Source organism: Aegilops tauschii, chromosome 7 (assembly GCF_002575655.3).
Source record: "Aegilops tauschii subsp. strangulata cultivar AL8/78 chromosome 7, Aet v6.0, whole genome shotgun sequence".
NCBI lineage: Eukaryota > Viridiplantae > Streptophyta > Magnoliopsida > Poales > Poaceae > Aegilops > Aegilops tauschii.
The window spans coordinates 518707733-518719937 of NC_053041.3; the positions used below are offsets into that span (position 1 = coordinate 518707733).

Genomic DNA, 12205 nt, shown 5'->3' on the forward strand with positions numbered 1-12205 from the left:
CTCCAGCTTGGGGATGGCGACGTCGCCGGCCACAGAGAGGGCCATCGTCTCCTCAAGATCCGGCCATCGGCGCTCATCATGCGTGTTCATGGAGTCCTCCATGACACGTTGCATGAGCCGGGCCTTCTCCTCTGCTGTCATGCGAGGAGGTGGAGGTGGTGACGGAGACGGGGAAGGCGAGGGCGTGGGCGTGAGGCCGCGCACCCGCGTACATCCGCGCACCTTCCGACGTGGCCGCCGCGGCCCTGACGCCGTGCCGGCGAAGTAGGAGGCGCGCCGCACGTCGTGCTCGTCCTGTAGCCACGTGTCCTAGAGCACGGAGTCGGGGGCGTACCTGTCGTCGTAGTAGAGGTCGTCGGGGAGGAGGCGGCGGCGGCGCTCGATCTCATCGCGGCGCGCACGGCCGCTCATCGGGACCGACGGGATCGGGACCCGGTCGGCGGAGAGGTGCCAATTGTTGGGGAGGTGGACGTCGCTCCACGGGACCGGCGTCCTCGTCTCCCAGTAGCGCCGGCATACATCAGCAGCGTTGATGTACTGCCGGTCGCGCTCGTCGGCGGCCCTAAGGCCGATGGTGAAGGAGGTAGGCGCGGGGGCCCGGCGCGGTGGCGATGTGGCCTCCTTTTTCACGGAGCCGCGGCGGCGTCTTGAGGAGGAGCCAGCCTCGCGGTCGTGTTTCCCCTTGCGGCCGTAGTTCCATAGACCCATGGCTGCGAGGCGGCCGGCCGGCGAGTTCGAGGCTAGGGTTTGGGGGTTTGGGGGTGTTGGGTTTCGAGGAGGCCGCGGGGTGGAGTGGGGAGTGTGGACGACGACCGGTCCACGGCTTCCCCATTTAAGAAGGACTACGACCGTTCGCCTGGGCGGATGACAGGCGGGGCCGGCCGCGCGTGCGCATTGATGTTGGAGGGTGGGAGGTAGGTGGCCGCGTGTCACGCGGCCCCGACGCGGAGGAGCGACGCGTCCGTTTGCTATCCGCCGCGACCCAAACCAGGCGCATGTTTACGCTTGAAATGAGTCGGCCCGGACACAAAACAGATCGGATGGGTCCGGACCGTCGCGCGCTGGGCCGTCGCGTTTGTCCCTTTTACTCCGTCGGTGGAGTTGGCGGCACGAGCAGACGAGCACTTCGATCCGAGGAGGATGAGTTCGATCGAAGCGGGGCGCACACCAGCGCACGCCATGTACTGTATGATGCATCTACAGCGTACCACATCAGATGGACCAACTGTCGGATCAAAGTGCTCACGTCGCACGCATTATACAGTTAATTTACTTGTGGTACGGTCACCTCGGTTATTAAAAGAGGAAGGATGGTTTAACTTTTCACCGACGAGTTCGAAAGCTGCTGCCTCAGCTGATCACAATACGGTCCACGGTCCACCCACCGCCGGAAATGGTAAAAGTCAAAACGCCAGTCTCCACTCTCCACACGCGTGCGAGCTCTCCTCTCGTCCCATCTCCACGCCTCGCTCTGTCGCCAGCCTGTTTGTCACGGACTCACGGTAAAAGAAGAACAGCGCGGTAAAAACCCAGCTACTCGGTGGAGTACCTCTCGCTCTCCTCTCTCTGTTTGATCTCTCACCTCGCACTCCTTCCCCTTTCTTCCACTTTGACCCAGCACGAGCAGAACCCGGAAGCGAAGCCAGCCAGCCAAGCCAGAGCCAGAGCGCACACCGCATAGCTAGCCTGCGCGCCCCGACGCCGACCCCTATATAAACACAGCCACTATTCCCCCCGCCTCGCCCCCCTTCCGGCCTCTTGTCCCTATCGCCCCACCGCGGCAGCTAGTCCCATTCCCATACCCGCGCCACCGTCCTCTCCGCGGCGCCGCGCCAATGCGCCACCCCTCGCCGCCGCCGGAGCTCCCCGCGGCCGGGGGCGAGATCCAGGCCATGGCGCCCGCCTCGGCCGCGGGCTCCTCCAGCACCGGTGGCAGCACCGGAGGCTCGTTCACGGCGCTCCTGGGGCTCCCGACCTCCCAGGCCATAGAGCTCCTTCTCCCCGGCGCGGCGCCGGCGCCGGCGCCTGCCTTCCCCTCCGACCCGCACCTCGTGGACCGCGCCGCCCGCTTCTCCGCCTTCGCGTCGCCGTCCCCGTCCCCGACCCCTCCTCCCCCCGCCTCCGCCGGCAAGCGCAAGGCCGACCCCGCCTCCAAGGTACGCCGTAAGCGTGACGCACCATAGCCTGTTCTAGCCGGAGCGAGGCTTGATCGTTTTTGCCTTGGATTGCTTGCCACAGGGGAAGGTGGCGAAGAAGGGGAAGACGACGGCGGCCGGCGGCGAGGAGAAGGACTCGGGCGAGGACGAGAAGCCGGCGTACGTGCACGTGAGGGCCAGGAGGGGCCAGGCGACGGACAGCCACAGCCTCGCTGAGCGGGTGAGTTCCTCCCTCCGCCCCGCCCGCCGCTAAACCCCCAGCAAAACTAATCGTCACGCTTAATAAACCATCACCGCGGCCACGGGATTAGACTAGATTTTGCAATGATTGGGTGATTAGGACCTTCTGCCGCCGCTTTTAGGGCCTTTTCAGCGGTTCGCTTTTGTTGCTGATTATACTATTACTACTTGATTAAACTATCCATTCATCCATTTTGGCTTTCCTCGTGCTAATTTTTGTCTTGTAAAAAAAAACCCGCAGGCGAGGCGGGAGAAGATAAATGCGAGGATGGAGCTGCTCAAGGAGCTGGTCCCCGGATGCAGCAAGGTCTGCAGTTCCTTCTTACCCCTCTCCTTCATTTTGACATGTTTATCCATCCGTTTTGCACCTCTTTCTCACAGTTGAACCAACAGTAACTCAGCACAGTCCCCCACCCCCCCTGAAAAGATAAAAATGCCAAGGAGCCCTAGTGGCAGTGGCGCCAAGGTCCTCACACTCTCTGAACTTTGGCTGTTACGCGCAAAGCAGTAGTACCACACATCTTCCTCCTGCTTTCGGTGCTTCTTTTTACCGCTTTTGGCGCCACCGCAGCTCCTCCGTAGAGAGTTCAGACGTAGTAGCGTCCTGGGTGCGGTATGGTATGGGCCGCGTGTGCACACGGCTCACTCATCACCGCAAGATCATAAGAGTAGCACCACACGTCGCACGGAAGAGCTTAAAGCCCAATCGCTCTCGCGCCGCGGGGGACAAGTACATATGGGCGTGTTTGCCCGACGGAAGTGGGGAAGTAGTGGTGGCCTTGGTTACTTCCTCGTCTCGTGGACGATGGTCCGGTGCGCCTAACACCGAGGGGGAGCGGATGGGGTTCGGCCGCGGCCGCGGCTGTCTGGGCAGAATGCGGCAGCGGATTCGAAAGGCGCCGGGGGAGGTTAGCCTGATGGGGGGAGGGTCGCTGGGACGGACGGACAGACGCCATTGATAGTCCCCCCCCCCCCCCCCCACACCCATTGGAGTGTTGCTATCTCCCCATGCACACGCAATAATGTCAATGTTCCATGGGTAGGCATGGCATTAGCATCCTTGGGTGTGGAGGCGAAGCCCGGGTAGGTTTGCCAATGGGAGGTGGATGGATGGATGGTCTTCTACTCTTCGTGCTTCATTAATATGTGGATTTATGGAAAGGTGGTTGGCGTGTAGTAGTAGTATCTGCTCGGTGGTTTCTGACTGTCAGGATGGCCGGCAGCCTTGCGATAGAGGTGTCAAATGCCAATCGCTGTGAAAAGATTGGTGCCACCACTCGCTGACGATTCTCCTGTGTGTGTTGATTGAACTGCGTGTGTGCCATTGTCAGCGGATCGCCTTGCTGCTTAAAACATTCTGAACGGTTAATCATGTCGAAAGTTGCAAAAGTGGCCTACCTAATGTTGGCTGGAACATAGCACACCATTTAGGACAAATGACCGACGAGATCGATCAGGATACCAGGCAGCAACTTCTACAGATTAGTTCTGCAATCAGATTTGGCACTGCCTCAGTACTACTACCTTACCTATACCCATAGATGACATGGCTTTCTCGATGCGGCAATTTTGGTTATACCATTTTTCTCTCCAAAGGCTGTTGATGTCGACAGCCTTGCCCTCTAAATACAAATCTGAATTTGACTTTGAGTGGGCCTTCATATTCTTTTTTTCTTTCCTTCCATTACATACATCGTGTAATAAGCCTGTCCTTCATTTGCTATAACTGAGCCAAAATGAGTTACAGTACTTCTCCCTTTTACAAAAAGAATATGATTGACTTAAGCAACAGAGGTTTACTTGATCTGTGGGCTGTATCAGGTATCAGGAACAGCGCTGGTACTGGAGGAGATCATCAATCATGTTCAATCCCTTCAAAGACAAGTCGAGGTAACTGTTGCCCATTGTAAGACCTGTTCAATCATCCTAAATACCGTTTCACCTCACACAAACTTAACACACAATTCCTTTTATATGAGGGTGAAAGATAATAAGATGTTTCCCAATTGGGTTTCCACCCCTCCTAATAGTTTTTTCTTCTTCTTTTGCTAACTGTGGTTGGTCCAGTATCTGTCAATGAGACTCGCAGCAGTAAACCCAAGGGTTGACTTTGGTGGGCTAGACAACCTTTTGGGTACAGAGGTATGCTTATTTTGTCAATCTTTTTCTATCATGAACTTTCCAGAAGTTAGGCCTGCATGGATTCATAGAACAACTATTTTGCGACATATTTTTTCCAAATAACCATTAAAGATCATTGTAAACTGCACTCTGTGCGAAGTCCTTGGTCAAAATTTCCTAATCAGAATAGCCCTCTTCCCTGCATTTAGCTGCTTCATTTATTTTGACTGTTTTCTATTGAGACAATCAACTTATGGAGAGAATCCTATGCCACCCACTACAACGACATTGAAATATGTTACTGTCCTTGTCCGGTTAAAAGGAAATATTTTTACTGAACCCAGCAATTGTAAGCAACTTTACCACTACGAGATGTGTACATGCCAGTTATTGCCCTCCAACCAATGCACACAACAAATGGGGGCTTTTAAATTTGGGAATATAAAATTGCCAATCAGTAGTGCTACCATTTGCCGGCGCTTCCTGAGCTTTATGGTTTCACAAATATTTCCGTGTGCGCGCGTGAAAGTTATCTGCCATTCTTCCGTAGTTGCCTATCGATTTATTGTTACTCCATTTGTAGTTTTGCCTTCAGAGGAAAAAAGACGCTGCTAGTAACAGTACTAGTAAAATATATATTATTGAAACTTGAAACAACGATAAATTGAGAATGCTCTGGACTAAACAATTTTATACCCAGCAATATCATTTGAGCAAATTATATCAGTATATAGATAAAAGTGACTGATGTTGAGGACATATTCCCTCCGTCCTTGAAAGAGTGTATTTCCAACTTTGTTGGAAAGTCAAACTTTTTTATGTTTGACCGTATTTATACAATAATACACCAACATTTATGCCATCAAATTAGTAGCAATAGATTGATGATAAAATATATTTTCATCATATACCTATTTGGTTTCACAAACATTGAGATATTTTTGCACAAACGCGGTCAAACTTTGAGATAGTTTGACACTCCAACAAAGTTGGAAGTACACTCTTTTAAGGACGGAGGGAGTATGAATTAATGTTGCATTTCCAAAATGACCTGTAAAAGCTAATAATTTTATAAGTATATCTTAACTAGTAAATTTGATGAAAGTACTTCATAAGTCCACCTGGACAAAATTTCACCCATCATCCATTTCTAAGTATACTAGTTATTGCTACCGAGAAGTTCAGCACCTGTTCCTCTTTATTCCTCAACCTGCTGTTAATCACAAAATGCTACCTACGCTGTCAGTGTGGAAGGATAACAGGTTTAAACTGCAAGAGTGGAATGGACTTGGAGCAAGTCAGCTGGCCCGACATGGGCGTTCATGGAGCGAGAAATCTCGCGCAGCTACAACAGCAGTTCTGGCATGGTGATTTAGCACATCCACAGCAAGCAGCTTCACCGTGGGAAAAACGGGGGGACGTACAACCTCCTGTCTTTAGCAACACCAGCTCCTCTCTCTTCGGCTACGATCTCGCAAGCTCTGGTAAAATTATCGAGCACACACACCTTTAACCTATTGTCTGACTGAATTAAGTTGCTTGTCATTTACTTCCACGTTTCTCAGCCTCGCGTGGACCACGACCTTTGTCTCTTTCTCTGCCCAGAGTGTTTGAATAGATAGGTGAATGCAAAACGTGTGGTGTAGGCGTGTAGCTCAAAATGTGTGAATAGTGCATTCTACTAGGGAAATAGCTGAAGCTTCACAAAAGATAATCACTGAACACTATGCCCTAGCCCTTTTACGGCCACGATAAGTCTCGGATATCATAGCATTGCTCTGTGCAGAAATGCAAGTTAGGCAAAATAAAATAAATAAAAAACTCGTAGAAACATGTAGTCTTAGTAATTTAAGTTGCATCTCGCTGACATGCTAATGGACGCACCTATCGTATGGAATATGGATTACAGGCTGAAACACATAGCCAATGAACATTCATTCAGTAGCAAAAGGCAGGAGCCTGTAACTTAAATCGAAAGATTTCAGAATGCATTTCGGATCTTGCTCGATTTCTTGGTTGGTCATTCAATCATTATTGCCATCATCACCAGTATTTTGGGTGGTAGGGGCCATGGCTGTGTTCGTCCGGTGGATCTGTTCTCTCTGGCACCGGGCGGACCCAACTGGTTGGTGCGGATGGGCCCAAATCAATAAATGCAGTGTCTAGAAACCCATAGCGCCCCCCGTCTTTCCGTTTGGGCTTGGCTGCATAAGGCCTGTAGATGCAGATCTGGTCCCTTTAGCGCTTCTGACCACACGGACAACTGTGATGGGCCCACCCTTCTGTATGCTGTCCATTACATGTCTGGGGGATCCCCTTTCCTGTAATGGGGGTTGCCAGCTGCAACCACCTTAACCCCGGAGCCACTACCTCCAGCATTGGGCTTTGGTTGCTTCCACTGTAAATGTCTTATCTTCTTGAATTAAAGAGAGTAGTGAAGTGCAAGCATCGAAAGTAAGTGGCAGTAGATTTGGTACGTGCAAGGGTGGCTTGTGAGGCTAGGATTTAGGTACTTGTGGGCCTCGAAAAAAATAAATAAAACCATTCATGTAGATCATGTCAGAACCTGAGCATCTGCGCAAAATCGTGCGAGATTATGATGAAATGTCTGCTGTACAACAGTTTTTCTTTTCTTTTTGCAGCTGCACTGTTCAAATAATGTGAGTACAGCTTTTGTCAATTGATCGTATTCTACAGCTGAAAATGTTTTAACATAATCTGCACCTGTTAGTTTCTTTAGATCTTTTTGAGATGCAAAAGTAGCTAAACCTGAAACCAATGCACCCTCTTGCATCTACAAATACAATTGGCCTATATTGTTTGAGCAATTTTGGCATCAGCTGGCACACACCCCTGCTATCTGGCCAATTTATTCCACTGCCCTGGCAGTTCAAATAGGCTGAATCCAAGTGACACAGAAACTTCCACAATAACTCGTACCATGTAACAATCTTTCTAGTTAAAGATGGAGCAGCATCACTGACTAGATGAATACCGACATCGATCTCGACATCTTGTGGTGGAATCAATTGCGCACGGGGCCATTTTAGAGGTCAATTTAGCTATCTACCATGTGGCTCATGTCCTGGAAACCAAGCGGGTCAGCTCCGTGGTTTAGCAACTTCTGTATGTTGCACTGCTTTTGTTGAGATCGTTACTGCTCTTGTGCTGCCACTAAGAGAAAAGTGAAGGGAAGGCCTAACAGCCTTCACGATCTGCCGTTCGGATCTGGGGCAATCGATATGAGGCTCTGGATCCAAGCAGAGTGCATTTTGGAGACAGGTGCTGTTGGAGGTACAGGCCCAATCATGCAAAGCGTTCAAGAATCATTAAAACCACCACGGACCCCCCCCCCCCCCCCCCCCCCCCCCTCCCTCCTGACTGATATATGTACTGCATTACGGCTGGCAGAATCTGTTTTCCGCCAGAAATTATTGCAGCTTCTTCGTGTACTGGTGCCTGCTCAAGGATGAGTGGCATACAGCGAGCTTTGTCCAGACTCCAGCCATCATCTTTATCACGTGACCCGCCCTTGCTGCACTGGAGAGACCGAGAGAGCTATCGTTTCGTGACCTCACGTTGAAAATTGCCCTAATTGCTTTGGATTGTTTGTAATTTGATTCTTTCGCTTTGCCTTCAATCCTAAATTGCTATACTAGAAGACAGCAAAAATAATAATACATACCAGGCTTCCTGGCTCCCCTCTATTCCATGTCTGCCAATGCATACTATATTTTGCTTATGTGGCAATATTCTCAAGCTTTTTACACGTGTGGTTAGAAAAATTCCGTCTATCAGTCGTAACGTGCAAAACTGAGATGGCAAATATCGGAGAAAGCAGTTAGAAAATTTCCGTCTATCAGTCGTAACGTGCAAAATTGCCTTGTTGAAGGAATTGTTTTGAGAGCTTGGACTTCTCCAGGGTGAAAACCCAAGATCTTGGATCGAGCAACGACGGCGCTTGTGCACTGTTTCCTTCTTGGAGGCGTTGCTTTTGGAGACCTCTTATGTTTTCCAGATGCTATATTTGGTGGTGGTTTGTGTGCTGTTGCTGAGAGGAGTCGGTCACTATGATGGGACCTTTGTTTTTTTTTCCTTTCTTTTTATTTTTTTCTTTGGCTGTGTGCATCCTGGCTGTCTTTGCGACATTTTGTAGGTGTAGAGGCTTGGTGTAATTGATATCTTCGCGATATTAATATATTCCCCTTTTCAAAAAAAAAAACTGGTTGACAAGCTGGTTACTCCTGGTGTCCTAGTTACTGTTCCGGGATAATATCCAGCAATACCCACAACTTACATATGCTCCCATTTTGGCAAACGAACTGTCTCAAAAAATCTGATTCTTTTGTGAATGTTCACAAGACATGTGCCTACCTCCCCTATAAAATTCAAAATACACAAAGAGAAAAAATAATGACAAATTCAGCATGAATAGTGTCAATTTTTGTCTTTTGTCTTTTTTACACTATTAATGCTGGATTTTTTTTGTTTGTCTTTGAGTATTTTGAATTTTGGTTTAAATTTTAGGGGATGTAAACACATACCTTGTGAACATTCACAGTTCTTTTTGTTTTTTTTCCTTGAAACATGTAAATTGGAGTTTTTCAAAATGGGAGCATGTTAGTAGTGGTATCACCTGATATTATGCTGTGGCTAATATGCTAGTATCCGAGATCGGAAAATTGAACCCTAGCAACTAGCACTGACTTGATTATTTTCCATGTCTTTCTACAGGACCGCAGCAACCGCCAACAAGCAAGCTAAAAACAGAGCTGTGAGCTACATCAGTATATTGCAGGCCAGGAGAGCGAGCTACACATAAGCTGGGGGCGATGAACGGCAGAATGCAATGGGGAGCAAGCAATCAAGACATGATCTGTGGGCGCCGACGATGCACAGTGTGGTGCAGGGACTTGTTTCAACGGCAGCATTTTGAGATGATGTACATATGGAGATGGAGATAGGAAATACTGTTGGTGATGTGGAGCTGAGCTGAAAGGCATGGATGGGTGGGTATCAGGTTTCCCTGCTGCCATTCATCTCTATAGAGACGGGCGAGCGATACTGCAGTTTCTGGTCCTTGCTGGTGTATTCTTGGCGTATGCCTTCTGACTATAATGGCTGCATAATCTTAAGGTTGTATGAGCAGCATTGTTTGATGAACAAGGCCCTGTGGTTTTGCACCTCTGTTTGATTGCGTTCTCCAAATGTGGCAAAGCGACGAGCTGCCTTTACTATTTACTGCTCTCCCTTCCTTGAGTGTCAAAAACGAACTTATATTATGAAACGAAGGGAGTAGCAGCCGCCGCCGTGCCTGTGGTTGAGACCGTGCGTACGTATGTGTTGTTTTTCATTTTAAAATGAAAGAAGGGATGGCAGTGGGTTTGAGGCCGAGCTGGTTGCGAACAGGCCCTTGTACATTGTTGTTTATTATCAAATCCTTCAGCAATAGTTATTCCGTCGTTGTTTTTTAGGGATAGGAGGCGACGCGACTTGCTCCAGCCAGAAGGGAGACTCGCGATTGCGATCTAGCGCCACCGCCGGATCCCTCCTTCACCGCCACCTCATCCCGACGCCTCTTCCTCCTCCACCGCACCTTCCTTCCCTTGCCGTCGCCTGAGGCGCCCTCTGGCAAAGTCCGGATGGCTCTGAGGAAGGCAGCGGTGGGGCTCTTCTCGGGCTGCTCGGCGCTGGTATGGCGGTTGCGATTCATGGATCGGGGATGGCGGTCCCTTTGGCGAGTCTTCCCCGTCCGGTGGTGCGGCAGTGTAGGTGGGTTGCCGGGGATCGGACCGTGTGGCCGGCGATTCACCGGCAGGTTGGTGTCGCGGTTTGATGCCCCGGCGGCCAACGGCGCCGAGCTGCCTCTTCCTCCAACCCATGGTGTGTGCACTCCGTCTTACCGAACATGGCAGTGCTGCAAGCCGGTTACCGGATTGGGACGGAGCGGGAGGTCGGAATCTGGATTGGGATAATTCCCAGGCCGTCCTGCTGGCCGCGACGGCGACGACATCCGTGGGTGCCGTTTTTCTTCTTGGAGACGTCGTTCGGGTCCGCCCTACCTTCTCCCACCTCACGGTCTCTCGGGTGAAAACCTAGGGTGGCGACGACGCTCTTGGCGTCGTGTCCTTGAAGGCGTCGTCGTCAGAGCTATGTGGCGGCGGGCATCGCTTGGTGCGTCGGCAGTTGCAGATGACGTGCCCCTCTTCCTCCAGGTGGCAGCTGTTCCGAGGGGAACTCTAGATCTAGGTGTCGTTCCCCTCCTGGGGGCATCCTCTTGGGGCACTGGTTCACTGGAGAGGCTAACAGGTGGAACGGTGTTTCATCGACCGCATTGATGACGGTGGGTCTCAACGGCGTGGAGCAGTGGAGTCTCGGGGTTGGACGCGATTTGATGGACGCGCGCAGGCTGGTGGCGCTGTCTAGTGTCATGGGGGCGTCGATGGCAGATGGGACTGGCAAGATCTATGCAGTTATTCCTCCTGAAGATGGGATGGCGAAAGATGGCGGCGGCGGATCCTAGAGCGTGCGCAGGCGGTGCACGTTATGGGACGCCTAGACCGGATGGTCTTCAGGCCACCGGATTAGATTGTGTCTGTTATGCGGCCAGAGGCACATCTGTTTATTTGTAGGTGTAGCGACTTTGTTCGCCTAGAAGGGGGCTTCAGGTTGATCCTTGTATTCATTTTGTCAGACTCTGATGAATAATTAATAAAAATGGTTGTGTGCATTATGCTAGTGCAGAGGCTGGGGGTAATCCTCTTTTTAAAAAAAATCCGTCGTTGTTTATTGCCAAGTCCTTGAGCAATAGCTCTTCCACCACTGATGCCTTGTTATTAATGAAAAGGGTAATAGTTAGAGAATGCACCTGTCAGCTGCTATTAACATTAGCTTTTAAATGTGTGCAAATTCATTTAAAAAAGAATGCAATTGATCTGCTCATCACCTAAAATATTCAGGGAACTAAATGGATATTCCATCATGGTCTGCACACTAACAGTAAACCTGCACAAAGGGTATAGATACCTTTGAAGACATGATTTTTTTTTCAAGAATCAAAACCATAGCAATGGCAGGGTTATCATGACGAATAAAAAAATAGAAGCATATGTGAATAATCAAGATCACTCTTTATCTGAAATTCATTTACGTTCTAATTGGTAATCAGATGTAGCTTTTAAATTCCGACTACAACACTTCTAATTCTCTACTCGGCTTTTAGATAATAACTGAAACCTAAAAAATAAAGCTTTATAAAATATTTATTTCACATACATCAAGTGAAACTGAAATGAGTAAGTGGACCAAATTTAGTAGCCTGAGCAGATGTAACAGAGATGGAGCCTACTTTTCTACCTCGCCTACTTCTAGCCCACCTTCCTCCCGTGCAACAAGTTAAGTTGTCATGCACTCTAAACTTTGACCAAGGAAAGTAATTTGGCGATGAAGCACAAATGAGAAGGGCAGTAACTCCTAATAAATTATGTCTCATTGGATTATATCCGTGATAGAAAAAAGCAGAAATACAAACATGTAAATCTGCTCCTGCTCTGTTGTATATCCCAGCCTTTTCTCATTCTGTTATGTATTGTCACTTCAAATAATATAGAAAAAAATTCAACCTGTTCGTTGATCTGTTCCAGACCATGGTTCATCTATCTATGGTTGTAGTTCCTAATGAGAATAAC

General features: G+C 49.5%; 2 protein-coding genes across 3 annotated transcripts; one reads left to right on the top strand and one right to left on the bottom strand.

Moving 5' to 3' along the window:
• Positions 1-309: 309 nt before the first annotated feature.
• LOC141027328 (uncharacterized) lies at positions 310-708 on the bottom strand. The gene has a single exon (XM_073504330.1). It carries the CDS (start codon positions 706-708, stop codon positions 310-312), a length of 399 nt encoding a protein of 132 aa, XP_073360431.1.
• A 928-nt stretch (positions 709-1636) lies between these two features.
• Positions 1637-9754, top strand: LOC109763023 (transcription factor bHLH48). 2 transcript variants are annotated; one of them, XM_020321895.4, is made up of 7 exons: positions 1637-2156; positions 2239-2376; positions 2638-2703; positions 4218-4286; positions 4464-4538; positions 5764-6001; positions 9252-9754. In XM_020321895.4, exons 1-7 carry the CDS (start codon positions 1836-1838, stop codon positions 9293-9295), a joined length of 951 nt encoding a protein of 316 aa, XP_020177484.1. In that variant the 5' UTR covers positions 1637-1835; the 3' UTR covers positions 9296-9754. The 2 variants fall into 2 exon arrangements, with proteins under 2 accessions (XP_020177484.1, XP_020177486.1); XM_020321897.4 differs by lacking the exon at positions 5764-6001 and having other exon boundaries at positions 1669-2156; positions 9252-9579.
• The last annotated feature ends 2451 nt before the right edge of the window (positions 9755-12205 follow it).